The sequence below is a fragment of the Diaporthe citri genome, assembly GCF_014595645.1.
Source record: "Diaporthe citri strain NFHF-8-4 chromosome Unknown scaffold_6, whole genome shotgun sequence".
Lineage (NCBI taxonomy): Eukaryota > Fungi > Ascomycota > Sordariomycetes > Diaporthales > Diaporthaceae > Diaporthe > Diaporthe citri.
In genome coordinates, this window is record NW_025064851.1 from 1,097,758 (window position 1) to 1,114,074 (window position 16,317).

Genomic DNA, 16,317 nt, shown 5'->3' on the forward strand with positions numbered 1-16,317 from the left:
ATAGGCTTGTTCTGTACATACGGAGGATACGTGCTGTGGCAGTTCCGAATGCGGCATCCCGAGGTGGCCAACTACACTGATATTGGCCAACTGTTGTTCGGCCGGATTGGCAGGGAGATGTTTGGGGCAGCGTTTGTCATTGTCGGCATCTTCGTCATGGCTAGCCATCTCCTGACTTGGACGATCGCGCTGAACACGCTCTCAAACCACGGGACGTGTACGATCGTGTTTGGTGTGGTGGGAATCGTGGTGTTCGCCCTCCTGACCGTCCCGCGGACGTTGAAGAATGTCTCGTTCCTGGCAATTATTTGTGAGTACCGCATCTCCCTGTCACCTGGCCAAAGCTGAACAAACCCAAGCGTTCATGTCTATCATGTCCGCTGTGCTCATCACCATCATCGCCCTCGCCGTCTCGCCCCGCGCCGCTTACGACACTATGCAGGCCACCCTGCACCCCTCGCTCCCGACCGCCTTCAACAGTATATCCAACATCGTGTTCGCGTGGTCCGGGCACCTGGCGTGGGTGAGCTTCATTTTGGAGCTACGTGACCCCCGGGAGTTTTCAAAGGCGCTCCTAGTCCAGCAGGCGTTCATGATGGTCGCGTAACTTGTGGTCTCTATCGTCATATACCGCTACGGTGGCGAGAACGTAGCAAGTCCGGCCCTAGGCAGCACCAGCAAGACGGTGGCCAAGGTCACGTGGGGAATCGCTATTCCAACAGTAAGCTCATGCCCAGTGTGGTCCGGCATTCATAGACTCGGTGTTGTCGTGCTGACCCGTGTGCACAGATCATCATCGCCGGAGTTATTTTCGCGCACGTGATGGCAAAATACATCTTCTTGCGGCTCTTCCGGGACACGCCCTACCTGCACAGCCGAGGCTTCGTCGCTACGGGCACTAGGATCGGCATCGGCGGCAGAAACATCGCTCTCGCGTTCGTTAACGCCGCTCAGATTGCAATCGGCCTCGTGGTGTTTGGGCTGGGTTTATAATCGTCGGGCAACTCGATGGCGACCAGCAGCGTCGGAAAAGTTTGGAGCTGTGCTGATAACAGTAGTTAATGCGGTAGGGTTTCTTTTCCCGCTGTCCTTGGACAGAGGATAACCTTGAAAGCGGACGCTCATTCTATAGAGTTTATTTCATAGCTTTTACTTCAAAGTAATACTCAGAATTTACTATATTCTCGTGCCCGACCACTTGATCCCTTACACTCGGCCCCAAGCATACCAACCACTTGACCAACGATGTTCCAAGCCCTGAAGTTTAGGGTAGCAATCGTCGGTGTTACAGTGGGGTCTAAAATGGAATAGCTGGTCGACCTCGCCGTGCAAGACGACATAAAGTCGGCTCGTGGCTCTGACTGGACTCGTAAGGGCCGATAATGAGGTCTAGATCCTCCAAGGAGCTTCCTCTCAGAAAGTATTCACCGGCTGGTCGACAAAGTCCGTCAAGCAATGTGCTAGTGGTTTCTGCGGAATCAACAGCTTTTTCTCCGTCAGCGCGGCCGGCCGTACTGTGACGGCTCAGTCTCGGGACGCCACGTGGGCCCCGGTACCGTCAATGAAGGCGAGCTCGAGGTTTGCCACCTTGATGACAGTCTTGGGGAGCGGAATGGTTTGGCGTCGAGCACAATGTCAACGAGTGAGCCGCTGTCTCATCCGTTATCGTGAATCATTCTGCCCAGCTCAATGCCAGCGGAGGCGTGCAGGTAGTTGAGGACATCACGATCGGGGCTGCTTTTCATTATTAGTGGGGCCAGGGCTTCAAAAGGAGGGGACGTAGTTTGCTTCGGGGCGAAGCGCTTGTTGTGCTCTGGAGTGCTGGCCATGGTTGAGGCTGAGGACTGCTGGATGAATGAACCCAAAAGAAAAGGCCTATGTACAGGGACGGTGATTAGAAGAGGAGATTCCAGGGCCTTCTTGCCGCATCATCCCTTCGCGAGATCATCAAGCAAGATGATGTATATCGAAAACAGGCCGCAACCGATTCCGGCATCACAGCAATACCATGACCTAGCAAATTACCCTGCACCATACGTGCGTCTAGTTATGAACACCTTCTGCATGCGGGCACCATGGGAGAATTACGATCTCAAGAGTGCTGGTACAGATCTCAGCAGCGCATACTAGGAATAACTTCCGGATGAGATCCTCACCCAGCAATCTCCAAGCGTGGCGACCGAAGTCCCGGCGCGAATCCGGCTGCTCCCGTCTAGCGAAGATCTGAAACATTTTGCACACAATGACAGGTCTCAAGTGCTAGCATAAGCTAAACGTGTCGAGGCTATTGAAGACGCATAATGGGGAGCGCTGGATTCAAAGCCTTGCCTAAAAAGGTGAAAGAAACGTGATTGTGTTTATGGGTTCGAAATGGATATGATGTCCCCAGGCTCTAGGGTTGGAGGTTAACATCTTAAGCTCTCCCATAATTCGGCCGAACTCTGCGACATCTGGGCCATGCTTGGTGTTGAGGTTGAGCACTAGATGCCCAGACCTGCCCAGAAAAGTCAAGACCGCTTAAGCATTTGAAAAAAGTTGGGATGATCCGGGGCGGTGCATCACGGGCCTTGGCGACCCGAGACCAGCATCGTTTCGCACTAATCGTGCGTGGCCAAGAGATTTCCAAATCGCATTTCGAGATGAGGTTCACGCCAGATATCCGATGCCGAGACGTCGAGGTCTTGATCGGAAATCCTTGCCCAGCCTCGTGCATGGGCATGTGGTATGATGGGTTGAGTCTTGTTCAAAACCCTCCGATGTCCTCCCTCACGTCCTTCACCTCTTCTCCTCTCTACTAGTACATTGTGCCGGTCACTTCTTTGTAAATTTTCTTCAACTGACTTTGTATATATAAAAAATTCTTTCTCGATCTCGTGCGCATTCCACTTCAATAATATGCGTTCTCTCGCCATCATCTCTCTTGCCGCCCTGGCTATCGCCGGTCCCCTGAACCCACAGGTTGAGGAGGGCAACAAAGCTCTCGCTGCTCTCCAGGAATCTAGCCCAGATGACGCCGAGGCCGTTAAGATGGTCTCTGAGGACCAACGCCAAGACCAAGGCGTTGGAGAGATCCTGAGCGCCCTGGGCCAGAACAGCCCAGATGTACGTGTCCCATAGGACGACGTGTCCACGGCTTCTTCCAAGCCGAGACACATACATGCTGACGTTTCGAGATTGCAGGACGCGGAAGCCGCTAAGGGTCTTGGACGCCGTGACGACGATGTTGCCAGCATCCTCGCTGCCCTCCAAACTGAGAGCCCTGAGGTAAGTGTTGATAACTGTAGTATTCTTATCAACGGTGATCATCTCAACTGACTTTGGATATGAAGGACGCCGCCGCGGCTCAGGATGCCGTTGAGCCCGATACAGAGAAGCGTGATGACGACGTCGCTTCCATCCTCGCCGCTCTTCAAAGCGAGTCTCCTGACGACGCTGCGGCTGCCCAATCTGCGGTTGAGCCGGATACGGAGAAGCGCCAGGACGACGTGGCTTCCATTCTGGCAGCTCTTCAACAGAACAGCCCCGATGATGCGGCGGCTGCTGGCGCCATTTAGTCCGACGGGTTATCATTCAAGAAATCCTAGTCCAGTGTGTCGGGTCAAGCTGTGACCATTTATAAATGCATTCAGGATTTCCGGTGGATCTTCAGTTTTGTTTTGTGGACGGCCATAGATTGTATATAGTATGGTCGGCTAGATCTTCCTCTGATGGACATGTAAATGATCTTTTACTTCTCGTGTCTCTCCAGCTTGACTATAAACCAACACTGTGTACAACTGCAGATTTATTCCTAGGATTGCTCATCTTGTAGTTTTAACTTGATTTACGATGAAGTGACAGATTTTGTGAGGACAACAAAGCCTCACCGAACAATCCAATAGTAGTACTACATGGGCAGAAATCCAGCATGCGCCTCGGAGATCCGCCATCTACCAACAGTCAGATTGTGGAGCTTCGACTACTGTTCTGGTGTGAGTGATCCTGGTGCTTATTGGCAAGCAGGTGGCGATTGGTTTCCCCAAAAAAGCGAAGGGTCAGACTTTAGAGACAAGATTGCCGACAACGTGCGGGCACGTGGACAATTGACACAATCCTGCACGGGAGATTTTCGGTTGATCGACGAACAAAGGATCTGACCTGTAGCATGCGATCTGGAGACTGTGGAGCCTATCACCGGGACGTTACAATTCTGTCGTATCTGTTGGTGCCCCTTTAGTATCAATGTGGATCTAAATGCGAATTTTGATCTCCCAAGCGCGTAATATGCGTGGAACCTGCAAGCGATGCGGCCGTGCGTCTGCCCAATATTCATGACCTGGCCTTCTCTGTGGGTCCGGTATCTGCGATGTTAAAGTAGACTAGCTGCCGAGGCAGGCAGACCATAATGGAGTATTAGTTGCGTTAGTTTGCTCACAATCAAGCCCATCGTAACGACAGCCACAACTCCATTCGCTGCCTTCTCGAAGTCCTGTCTCCACCGTGAAAACCGGATGACACGTCAGTTTTCTTCTCCCTGACACTTCCACTCTGCTATTGTTTCTTCCAGGACAGGGCAGAACAGGAACCAACAACAAACATGACTTCAAGTTCTGAAGACATCGAGAGGCTACTCGAACAGCTCGAGTCAGTTGCATCCTCACCACCGAAGGACCCGGAACTGCAGCAGCGTCTCTATGATGCAGCGCAGAAGCTTACATTGGCTGTAGAAGCTCCCTTAGATACGGTGTATAGGGTGATCTACTCTGTAGGTCACTCACTCAAAATATCATGGCATGCTGTGTTTGAAGCTGACACCGCGGATCTCTCAAGCCAATGCTTCTAAGCAGCGCCCAGACTGCAACGTACATGAAAATATTCAGTACGCTGACCGAGAAAGGGGTGCCATGTACGGTTGACGAGCTAGCTAGGCCGACACGCGCTGACGTTGTTTTCACCGGTGCGTGCTGATCTTGAAAATCAATGCCACGGGTTCCAGGCACGGTGAAAAGTGTAAGAGAGGGGCTTTTGTTATTGACTTAAGCTTATAAATAGCTCGCATTCTCAGATTCCTCGCGTCACACGGCCTAATATCAGAGGTAGGGGAAGACACCTTTGAGGCAAACAGGCTCACAAAGACATTGAGCGTGAATGGATACCGTGCAGGAATGAATCAAACGTAAGGCCACGTACCTAGTCAACCTTGAGGTTCCTCAGGCTGCTGCGCGAGTATTTCTGGCTGGTGTCACTAACCTCGATCCAGATTTCACATCATCGCTCCTGCCGTCATTAAAGCGCCCGACTTCTTCAAGGAAACCCGCTTCCAAAATCCGAACAACGAAGTCAAGACTCCATTCCAGATCGTCAACAACACAGACCAGCCGTCGATTGACTGGACGCACGAGAACCGACCCGACATCATCGCAGACTTTGGCCTGTGGATGACAGCGCTCCGTGGACAGACGACATGGTTGGACGTGCTCGACTTCGAAGCCCTCATAAAGGCCAGCGAGCCAGGCGACGCCGCCGTAGATGCAGAGACGCCAGTCTTTGTCGACGTGGGCGGCGGTATCGGGAGCCAGTGCGCCATTTTTAAGGCCAAATTGCCCGACCTACCAGGGCGCGTGATCCTTCAGGACCTCCCTGTTGTGCTCCAACACGCGCTCTCCACGGAAGGCGTAGAAATAACAGCACACAACTTTTGGTGCGAGCAGCCAGTCAGGGGTATGGATAATTGGGAATGGGTAATAGCCTTACCGAACAGATGACGCTGACCCATCCTGTTGAAATTCAGAAGCAAGGGCCTATTATTTCCGGACCATCCTCCACGACTACCCCGATGAGAAGTGTCTGGCTATCCTGGAAAATACAGTTGCCGCTATGGGCCCCAACTCTTTCATCCTCATCGACGACATCATTATTCCCGATAAAGGGGCGCACCCACGCACGACGGAGATGGATTATATCATGATGACGACACTTGCGGCCATGGAGCGGACACGGAAGCAATGGGATGATCTGTTCTCTGCGGCTGGCCTGGAGGTTGTGCAGAGAATAACTTACCTGGAGGACACAGCTGAGGGCATCCAGGTGGTTGTGCCGAAGGGGCGCAAGGAGGCGTGACCATTTCCATGAAGTTGGAGGTTGGCGGTCCAAAGGCATAAATGCTGCCCCAGATGGCACCATTCCGTCCCACGAGGCAGAAGCTGGATTGTGGCTACCACTGGCACTGCAAAATACACTGCGATGTAGTATTGGAATTACCACAAAGACCAAACCCACCCCTCCCCCGAGACCCAAACAATTTTACTACTCTACCAAAGGCCAAAACGCATTGTCGGGCGGAATTCTGTATCAGCTGCCGCTCCCACACGTCCTGGCCCCTGTCATCATCAAAGTTCGAACAAATGTAGGCCTGCACCCAGGCCGTGACCAGTATTGCGAACGAGATTTCGGAGCACCCGCAGAACGAAACCTTGGTAGCCGCTCGGATTCCGAGCCCCGATAAACGCCAGATTGCCGCCCCCCTCCCCCCCCAGTGGGGCCTTTCCATCGGGCTTTTGCTTCATTTGTGATGAGAAAATAGAGCACACGGCTCACCCGGCGCCGGCCTTTGCCCCCAGCAAGCGCATCTGCAACGGGGCTTCAGACGGAGTATGACGCCCTCACCAGTCCTTGCAAGCATGAAGGTGTATCCGACGTAAAAGGGAGGCCTCTAGTATGTCTTCGTAGACGTGCGCAGGGCTGAAGTTCATGGATCTCATGCAGATCATCGTCCAGCATCGTCCCAAAGCGAGTCATCACGCTTCAGCCACAAGCTACTCCATTTCATCATCCTCGTCCTCGTCCGCGTCCGCATCCGCATCCGGCTGCTCCTCCTGCCCCGGACTCTGAGTCGAGGCCTCCGCGTCAGCTGCGAACACGACGTTGGGCTCGTGGTTGCACCGCTGGTTCACCGACTGCTCGCTGTGCCTGACGACAAACGTCCCGCTCCCGGCGACGAGCTCCTGCAGGTAGAACCTCATCGGGCAGTCCTTGCGCCGCGGGGTCATCTTCTTCCTCGGCTTCTTCGCCGGCACCTGGGGATCACCCTCGGGCTGGGGCTGAGCCTGGGCCTGCGGCGGCGGCACAGGCGCTTCTGTGAGGGAAAAGGAGTGGAAACCGGAGTGGAAACCCGGCGGCGCCAACGCGGCCAACGCCCTGGCCCTCTCCAATTCCTCCTCGGCGCGGCGCGCGGCCGTGACGTCCTTCGCGGTCCCGCTGTAGATGCAGCTGATGACGAGCTTCAGCTTGGTGCCGGAGGGCTTGCTGCGGAAGATCTTGACCTTGTAGCCGTGGGCCTGGGTCCAGCGGTTGAGCTGCTGCATGAGCTGCCTGTTGCCCTTCCCGCCGTCCTTCCTCCCGCACGCGCCGCCGTTGGAGAAGATGGTGCCCTCGGGCGGCGGCCGCAGCAGGCCCGACCGCTCCGACTCCGGCGCGCCGTTCCTCGCGCGCGTGACGGGCGGGATGTTGGCGTCGAAGTCGTAGCTCTCGTTGGTCTCCTTGAGCGCGCCCTTGAGGGTCGCGTTCTCCGTCTTGAGCAGCGCCACCAGCTGGTTCGCGCTGTCCAGGGCGTCGCGGAGCTGGTTGATGTCGTCCTGGAACTGCTTTGTGAGCAGCACTGCAAGGTCTGCCTTGGCGCTCGCGATCACCGCCGGAGTCGGGGCAGTAACCATGTTGACCACTCGCTTAAAATGTCGGTTATTTTCCTGAGGCCACTTGAGAGAGTTCGAATCCGACGCGTAAAATAAGAAGACGGGAGGGAATAAAGGGCGTCTCGGGAATTCAGGACTCGGCTTGACGTTAAAGCACGGGCCACAATGACTCGCACGTTGCTGTTGTGGCCCGTGCTGTCATCTTGCAGGCCAGGTGTAAATACCAGGCCGCGTGTAAATACATTTGTAAAATCACTTTTGGTATGCAACTCGCATACAATCTAGCTTCTCCCCAGCACCCTCCAAATCCTGGTTCTCCACATCGGGATGACTTGACTTTCTGCGTAGTACTGAGATGTATTTTTTGAATCGATCAAATCGAAACAGTAATGTGCCCACCGTCTGAAAACACTCCCAATTTATGGTCACCAGGAGTATGTGCTTCTGTAGGTCCGAGTTCTAGGAAATCTGCCAGTGGTATGCGGCAGAGCTCTGCTGCATGTAGGGTGGTGAAGGTTTCCATAGCTCTTATGCGCCCAAAATGCAGAGCGATGGTTGAACCTTCGACCCCCAAGGTATACGCAAATTGACAAATACCTAAAATATCTAAGTGCGTTGACGCGATTCAATGTCGTGAATGTATGCATGAATATCATTAGGCATGCTCGACGCACATCCACAGCTTGTAGCGAGACATTGCACTCAAGGCATAGCACGCCGCAGTTTTTCCACTTGTCAAACCTTACAGCGGACTCATCGTTACCGGGATGAACGACCACCGTTTCGGGGCGTTACACTGCATACGATCGACTCCTTAGTAGGCAAATAGCGTTTTGCCATTTTTCGCCCGGGGTGGCTGAAAGAATCCTACGCTAAATATTGCAGCTGTGCAGCTGTGTTGTACCTTCAGCTGACCGGCTTAGCAAGCCATATAAGCAATCAGGCTCCCATCTGGTATTTGGAGAAACATTACCTTTTTTTCTTCCAAAAGCGCTACCCCTTTCAATGCAAGCGATATGACAAAACAAATGCCCGTTATGGACCTGAGAGCCTCGATCCTAGATTTCCACTCAGTTGCTGAAGCTGAGACTTCTTGTGAGCTCAAGCGATGTATAGAAACAGACAGCCTTGCAGAGCTCGAGCGGGTTCTCGGTGAATCCAGTGAGAGCAAGACGACCTCAAAAGAACGCCGCCTGTGCATCATAGAGACTGCCATAAACAAGACAACGTTCAAAAAGCTCGAATCGATACTCACCGACAAGCTCGGAATGTCGGGGGACATCTTTAGGAGACATCAGTGGAGCCAGACGACATTTCGATTCAACGAGACAATCAACTGCCCAAGGTTACCGACCACGTCCCGCCCAAGAAGGTCCTTCAGTTTGGAATATTTCGAGTTGTGGCAGCTCGACAAGACGGGTCATGAGCTTTTTGATCGTCACAACCCCACCACTGTGGAATGTGTTTCCACCAAAAGGCAAATCCAGTCCTACAGGTGGATGAAGTCACCCGATCGTGGATGGCTGCTGGTCGCACCACGCAAGTGCTCCTTCTGGTCGAAGCAGGACGGCGATGGGTGGACAGGTAAGTGCACATTGAAATCGGCGGAGACACACGGAGGATGTTCTGTGACTGACAGCATCTTACAGCGGTGGTATTGTGCGATCCTGCTCCCAAAACAGTCTTGCTGAACAAAACCATGGTCGATCTGGAGATGACGGTCTTCGAGGGCGGCTACCACGGTTTCATCCCCGACGATATCCTTGGACTGAGGAAGTCTGAAGAGCGACGGCATAAGTCCTTTATGGACGACCTAGGCTACTATTTCAAGAACCACGTCGACGTCCTCGGAGACCTAGGAGACCCTGCTTCAGCAGCGATATTTCCACGGAAGCTGGTAGCCAGTCATTACTGCCAGCTCCTCGGATTTGTCAGCCACCAGACAGCCTCTATGCGCTCGTCCGGATGGGCCGCCCAGCGCAGGACACAGGAGGAGATCGACGAGAGCAACCAGGTCGAGACGGCATGGAGCCAGTTCAAATGCCCGGAGTACCTCGAGGCGCTCGGGGCCGTGCTGGACTCTCTTGGCATCCCCCAGGGTCATGAGCCGTATGACAATTTTGACGCCTCATCAACAGTCGAAGCGGTCTCGACAAACAGAGCCCAGGAGCCTCCGATGGGCGATGGCGACTGGCTCTCATCTGTTCCAGACTTCCTTTACCTCCACCGCGAGTTCCGCGCCCACCTGGCCGACTATGCCCGCATGACCTCGTCGCTGGCAGCCCTGAACGGCATGATCGGCGGCCGTATAGCTATTCTCGAAGCTCGGACGGCTAAATCGTTGACTGTCGTAGCCATGGTGTTTGCCCCGCCCGCATGCGTGGCTTCGATATTCAGCATTCCATTCGATGTGTTCGGCTTGGAGGGCCCACGGTTCTGGTGGTACTGGGTAGCTGCTATCCCCTTGACTATAATTGTGTTTCTTTTGACGTACTTGGTGCATGAAAGGGACGAATTCATCAGGCTGTGGCAAACTCAGAAGGATATGGTTGATACCCAGAAGACTGGCCCCAAGAGCGTGGAACAAGAGCATAAGATGAAGGACTCTGTTTCTCTAGCTTGACCAAGATTTGTACTTTCGGTAGATTTCCGTAGAGCATGCATTAAATCAAGAATGCACCTGAGTTACTATCCACCACCGTGCCCGTCACACTTGGGTCCTTCATCAGGAACAGGTACGCTTCAGCCACATCCGCAGGCTGAGCTACCCTGCCCGTCGGGAGCTTCTCAGCTATGCCCTCTAAGTGCTGCTTCTTGGCCTCCTTGTCAAACGAGGAGTCCCAAAGCTCGGTCTCCACCACACCGGGGCTCACGAGATTCACTCTGATGGGCTTCAGATCCAACGCCAGGTTCCTCGTCAGGCCATGCAGACCTGTCGCGAATCCTGCAACCATGCTCCACTTCAAGAAGTCATGTCAGATGAGTCTTTCAATAAGGTTTAGGGAAGTAATTATACACACGGTCGGTCTTGGCTTCTGGCTTACAGAGCCAGTCGTAAGTGTTATGGAAGAGTAAGGGCCGGGATTAAGATACTTGCTCCCGACCTTCGCTGCAAGCAAGGCCGCAGTGAATCGGACCTGGCCCGCGGCGATGATCTTGTCGTAGGTAATCTCCTGAATAGGCGCAGCAGCGAGCTTGTCCCCGGCAGAGTAGACGATATGGTCGACCTTGCCGACCTTTGAGAAAAGGGCCTCGAGGTCCTGCTCGACGGTGGGCTTGGACAAGTCGCACGCGTAGCCGGCCGCTTTCTGGTCTGGGAAATCGGCCTTGAGCTTCTCGACGGCTGCATCGACCCGGGACTGGTTGGAAGATGACACGGTCACCTGGGCTCCCGACGCGAGTGACGCCTCTGCGACGCCAAACCCGATGCCTGATGTCCCGCCGATGATGAGCACGTGCTTGTTGAGCAGCTTCTGATACTTGGAGGCCATGTTATCGAGTTGTGTTGTGCAGCGGATGGGAATTGCGTTTGGGATGACTTGCGGTCTACTTGAAATGCCAAGCCCCCCTCAATGTGCGATACATAGTGTTTCGAGTCTATTGCGTGACATGGAGCGTCTATCAAGAAGCGGCTTATAAATCCAACGGATGCACCCGCCGGCTAGTGCAGATACCGAATATTCATTGCATCATAGACACCGCGTTGCCTGGCGAGACCTGCGGTAGTTCTCGCAGCGTGGAATGTTACTGTAGAACTAGTCATGGTCGGTCCCACTGAGTAAGGCTTCTGACTTGGCCCGGCGACAGTTGCTTGTACGGCAACGGTTTCGGTGACTTGTTAGCGCAACCAAGCCTTATTACAGAGAGAGCCATGTCACAGTCTGAACCCTGGTTCAACAAAGAAAAAGGTGAAGTAGTCATTGCCATTATGGCATGGTAATCTGTATCTAAACGCCGACGAACACCCTGGCAGCCCGGCCTAGAAAGATATGTACAATCCAAAACGTGCATAAAGACTGCTTTATCCAAATGCAGAGAATACAAGGTGGACTGGGAATAACATCTGAAGCCGGCCGGGGATATCATCTAAAGTATGCCTGCTGGCCAATAAGTTCCAAACCGACCATTCTGGGATGCGATAACTGGGCTTCCATGAGCATCATCGACGTAGACGTACTCCGGACCGACCCTTTGGAGATCCCAAGTCATCGGGATGATGTTGGTCGAGCCGTCCCAATTCTCTGTCGCCGCAATGACCCACCGCCCTGAGGGCTTGATGTCGTATGCACCAGATGGAGTTATGCCGGAAGGGGCACCGTCCACAATGTTCTGGGTGAAGCCCTTCCACGCACCGGAACCGTCGAGAGCCCACATCAGCGCAGCGCCGTCACACCCTCGAATCAGCGAGATGTCGCCCCAGATCCAACTGCGGTTATCGACGGCGAGCTCGAGCCATGTTCCGAGGGGTCTGGGTATGCCGCCGAGGTTCCACTACGCGACATGGTCAGCAGGAGGTTGAAGAGGGAGATGGTGTGAGCGCGTGCGTACCTCGTCTGTGCCACGTGTGATGCGTCCCTGGAAGTCGGCCGGCAGGGACACGAAAACGGTGTGCTGGGCCTCAATCCATAGATATTTCAGGGGGACGTAGTCGCAGAGGTTCTGATAGATGTAGAACGCCCGCCAGTCGAAATCTGCATTGCTGATCGTCACGCCAACGCCACCAGTGTCCGCGTCGCCCCAAGTGAAGGTCGGTGACGAAGCGCAGGTCCACCGTTTCGCAGCATTGGCTGCGGCCACCGGGCGTGCTCCGGTGAGGCTGCTGAGGAGATTGTCTCGAACGAGGTTTCCCGTTGAGTAGCTCACAAATGTGGCCGGCGGAACGGAAATGATTGAGGCGATGTCGGGCAGATCATCGGTGCGCGTGGCGCGTTCACTTGTGATTTCGAACGGCCTGGATGCGTTCGGAAAAGCAGCCACGATGGCCGTGAGGGCGAGAATCGTAGTCAGAGTGGCACTGTACATGGTGGGGACTCGTGTGGTGTCTTTGTGTAGACATCAAGTGAGCTGAGAGAGGGGAAATGAAGAGGACCTCGGGAGCATTTGTTGATATTCCAGAAAATCGAGATGCAAGGGCGATTAGAACAGAACATGATGGCCGTTATCAATAAGGAAAGAGCCGTCTCACAGACTTGAGGGTCACAACAACCCAACAGGGAAAGAGCCAAGGACTTGTTGCAGGAGGAAGAGCCAACTTAGTTGAGATTCTCAAGTAGTACCCACATAGAGCGACATCTTGTCCAAATCCTCAAGCAAGGTGAGACATAATCAGTCCAGCCTTCATGACGAAATCTTGCACCTTTGGTCTCATGGAGGCTGTTCAAATATTACGCTTTTATTAATGGTGTTGCTACTGAATGGTGTGAATAGTCTACCGTGCTGCACATCGTTAGGCCTTTTGGTCTGACTCTCTTTCCCCAAATGGTTTCCAAGTTGGATTATCCAAAGTGACCGCGATGATGGCCATCAAGCCCACAAACTTTTCACAAACCAGCCAGCAGATCGGAAACAACACTCTTTGTGAAGTCCCAAATCGGCGACGAAGCCTGAGTCACCCACGCAGCGCCAGTCCAGTACGTATTCCGTTGGCCTTGGAGTGCGTAAAGCTTCGAGTAAAACCCGTCACGAACATCATCACCCGACACGTACATCCGAACATGAGGGTGATCGAACAACTCCAGGAACTCCGTTTCCGACTCGCCAATGACACCACCAGCAGCCAGTCTCTCCAAAGTGGCGACGGTGTCAGCCTTGACCGCCTCGGGCTCGATGCGCTCGTGGGCGGTGTAGTACACCACAGATGTGTTGTCTTGGAATCCAGTCGGGGCGACGTTGAAGAGGGCCGGAAGGACAGGGATATTGAACGGGGTGGTGAAGCCGACGTTCTGGAGTGTCGCCTGTGGCAGGCCCGAGTGGCGGATCACGCCGGCGTAGTACTGTTGGCTTATAAACTTGTTGAACAGCTCCGTTTCTTCGTCGCCCAAGTCCCAGCCCCCGAAGTTCTCAGACACTGGGGGCGTCGTTACCAAGAGCTTTTTGGCCACGATGCGCTTGATGCCTGAGGGTGTCTGCACGATGGCCTCGACCCCGGAATCTGAGCGACAGAGTGTGGTGACGCTCGAGTTGTACAGGACGCTGTCGCCGAGGATCGAGGCGGCAGAACGGTAGAGGTCGTTGACATCGCGCGTGACCTTGAATCCAGACGTGATGCCTTGCAAGGGGTCCAGACTGAGCAGCTTGAGTGGAAACAGGGCGGGCTCTTTCCATGCCTCCGCCGGTTGGATGTAGGTGTTGATGAGATTCGCGATGGCGCCGAGACCGTATTTGGACATGAAGTCACCCCAGGGCATGTAGAGGTCCTCTGGCACCGGATCTGGCAGGTAGTAGCCTGGGTAGACAGTGGAGAAATTGGCTGCAAGATACTGGGCGTATCTCTGGATGGCAATGCCGATTTCTGTGGTGCTCACGTTGGACGCGGGAGCTGCTACTCCAAGTGAGAAGTCCGCGTTGACGGTGCTTGAAGTGGCATTTGTTGGTGCTGTAAAAAGGGGTACGCCGTGGCGGGCGAAGTAATCAATAACGACCGGGATGTCGTAAAAGATTTGTACACCGACATTGTACACATTGCCGTTCGGGCCATAGTACGAGTCTGCATGACCGCCCAGTTTACCGGTACGTTCAACAACGGCCACAGTCTTGTTCGCATCATGTAGTTGGATGGCTGCATAGGTTCCGGAAGATCCGCCGCCAACCAGCAGTACATCTGTGGTTACAGTCTTGATTTGGGACTTGTCCGCGTACTGCGTCGCCGCGGCAAAGGGGAAGAAGCCACGAAGCTATGAGGCGCTCAGATGGACGCATGATGCCGGTACTGGGGATGAAAAGACCATATACGAGAGACAGAACGTAAGCGTTGCTGCAGTGTCGCTTTTGGATATTCCTGTCATGGCCATAGCTTCTTTATACTTCTACAGGTGTCTGTCCCTCAGAGCGGTCCCTCCTTAATTCTCCGAGCAATACAAAGATGGTGTGTTCATCCCCTTTCGATGTTAAAGTTTACCACAGCAAATATTGGGACGCTTCTCGGAACCTTAAATGTTAAACTCCTTGACAGCTCCACCTCGGGAAAGGGATCGACGTCTTTGCATTGCCCACCCAGCTTCTCGGGTTCCAGAATAAACATATGGCTAAACTCATATCCATTGCTACATCTTTGCCCAATGAGGTGGAAGTTCCTCCTTTCCATGTAGGCCATTTATCAAGTATTCCAATTAACATTCCATTTTCTTCTAGATAGCATGCAGCGTATTCACGGCCATTGCCAAGAAGCACGCGGCAACAAGCTTTAAGGTGGGGCTAAATCCGGAAATTGGATTGAATGCGCTTGTCATGCTGTCAAGAAGCAGTCTAAGTTTCCAATGTATCCGGTCCATTCTGGTATCGCGGGAACCATGAAGAGTCCGGCTGCACTGTGAGAAAGAAACACACGAGATCTCGTGATCGATTTTGCTTATAAATGGCGCAGCCCATTCCCGGAATCAGCTCGTTGGCTTCTATCACATCTTTACAGGGTCAGCTGGCTGCTCGTGGCATCGACCAGGTTGCACTCGCATGGAGGTTTTCGAAAAAGCCATTCATCCGCGTCATCTTATGGTCATGCAACCTGGTCATTGGATGCATATATCCACCCTTTCACTCGCGGGGTGACCACCTTGAACTCATCAATTTCACCGGCATGAACAAGCATACTACCATTGATGCTGGAAAGAGCCGCCAAGGGTTCACGGATTCCATATTCATCACGAATTATTCACTCGCCGAAATGATCTACGGATCTAGAGTCAAGAGGTTAAGACTGACGTAGAAAAGCAACATGGTTCTGAATAGGTCAAGCATGTATGAGATACCTGCATTAAATCCTTTCTCATCTTCCCTTCTTACCCTTCAAGTAGTTGCCTCAATAAATCTGTCTCATTGTTTGATCAGATTCAATCACACCTTGCCGAACAGAACGAGACTTGAGAGGCCCTGCTGACTTCATGCTTTGAATCGTCATGGCTTGGATGTCGAACGAACCAGCTACACAAGCGAGATCTGGACCCGGACCTCGGTCGAGGGTCCCACGGGCTATCCGGCCCAAAGGCCGCGATCGCAACGGCAATCGCTAGCTCAAAATTGTTACTAGCGGCTGTGAGGCTCTGTGTCACCGAGAGTGAGTAGGTGAAGCCGACGCGGCGCGATAGCCAGAGGGTCAGGGAGAAGATGACGAAGTAGGCGACAAGCGGTGCAGCAACGCGGACGACCGAAACGATCTGCTGTGGCCCCTTGCGGCCCTGAGACGCAAACGGAGGAAGGATGGTGTACAGGAGACCGATGAGAGACCACGGAGACAGAAAGCGCATGAATACCCCGTCGTACCACCGCGGGCTGGCAAGTTGGCGGATGAGGAAGCGCGTGATTATTGCTGCGCCGAGGGGAGTGCCTAAGAAGACGGCAACGCTCGTGGTGCACTGTCGTATAGGATATTTCTCGGAACGTAGGATCTCCGCTGGCTTTTCTCAGCTGTTGATGTGCTTCTCCTGAAGGCTTG

The 16,317-nt window shown here is 53.6% G+C and overlaps 8 protein-coding genes across 8 annotated transcripts; 4 read left to right on the forward strand and 4 right to left on the reverse strand.

The window, feature by feature from the left end:
- Positions 1-48: 48 nt before the first annotated feature.
- Positions 49-993, forward strand: INS49_012324 (uncharacterized protein; the record flags this gene model as incomplete). Its single annotated transcript, XM_043173028.1, has 4 exons — positions 49-310; positions 360-603; positions 658-721; positions 790-993. 4 exons carry the CDS (start codon positions 49-51, stop codon positions 991-993), a joined length of 774 nt encoding a protein of 257 aa, XP_043022325.1.
- A 1,902-nt stretch (positions 994-2,895) lies between these two features.
- INS49_012325 (uncharacterized protein) lies at positions 2,896-3,554 on the forward strand (the record flags this gene model as incomplete). The annotated part of the gene is made up of 3 exons (XM_043173029.1): positions 2,896-3,102; positions 3,181-3,264; positions 3,330-3,554. 3 exons carry the CDS (start codon positions 2,896-2,898, stop codon positions 3,552-3,554), a joined length of 516 nt encoding a protein of 171 aa, XP_043022326.1.
- A 1,022-nt stretch (positions 3,555-4,576) lies between these two features.
- Positions 4,577-6,099, forward strand: INS49_012326 (uncharacterized protein; the record flags this gene model as incomplete). Its single annotated transcript, XM_043173030.1, has 4 exons — positions 4,577-4,744; positions 4,810-4,841; positions 5,240-5,700; positions 5,771-6,099. The coding sequence occupies 4 exons, from the start codon at positions 4,577-4,579 to the stop codon at positions 6,097-6,099; spliced, it is 990 nt and encodes a 329-aa protein (XP_043022327.1).
- Positions 6,100-6,794: 695 nt separating this feature from the next.
- Positions 6,795-7,691, reverse strand: INS49_012327 (uncharacterized protein; the record flags this gene model as incomplete). The annotated part of the gene is made up of 1 exon (XM_043173031.1): positions 6,795-7,691. One exon carries the CDS (start codon positions 7,689-7,691, stop codon positions 6,795-6,797), a length of 897 nt encoding a protein of 298 aa, XP_043022328.1.
- A 1,478-nt stretch (positions 7,692-9,169) lies between these two features.
- On the forward strand, positions 9,170-10,293 carry INS49_012328 (uncharacterized protein; the record flags this gene model as incomplete). The annotated part of the gene is made up of 2 exons (XM_043173032.1): positions 9,170-9,254; positions 9,320-10,293. 2 exons carry the CDS (start codon positions 9,170-9,172, stop codon positions 10,291-10,293), a joined length of 1,059 nt encoding a protein of 352 aa, XP_043022329.1.
- Positions 10,294-10,333: 40 nt separating this feature from the next.
- Positions 10,334-11,161, reverse strand: INS49_012329 (uncharacterized protein; the record flags this gene model as incomplete). Its single annotated transcript, XM_043173033.1, has 2 exons — positions 10,334-10,630; positions 10,715-11,161. The coding sequence occupies 2 exons, from the start codon at positions 11,159-11,161 to the stop codon at positions 10,334-10,336; spliced, it is 744 nt and encodes a 247-aa protein (XP_043022330.1).
- Positions 11,162-11,756: 595 nt separating this feature from the next.
- On the reverse strand, positions 11,757-12,692 carry INS49_012330 (uncharacterized protein; the record flags this gene model as incomplete). The annotated part of the gene is made up of 2 exons (XM_043173034.1): positions 11,757-12,161; positions 12,219-12,692. 2 exons carry the CDS (start codon positions 12,690-12,692, stop codon positions 11,757-11,759), a joined length of 879 nt encoding a protein of 292 aa, XP_043022331.1.
- Positions 12,693-13,210: 518 nt separating this feature from the next.
- On the reverse strand, positions 13,211-16,129 carry INS49_012331 (uncharacterized protein; the record flags this gene model as incomplete). Its single annotated transcript, XM_043173035.1, has 2 exons — positions 13,211-14,563; positions 15,800-16,129. The coding sequence occupies 2 exons, from the start codon at positions 16,127-16,129 to the stop codon at positions 13,211-13,213; spliced, it is 1,683 nt and encodes a 560-aa protein (XP_043022332.1).
- Between the last annotated feature and the right edge of the window lie 188 nt (positions 16,130-16,317).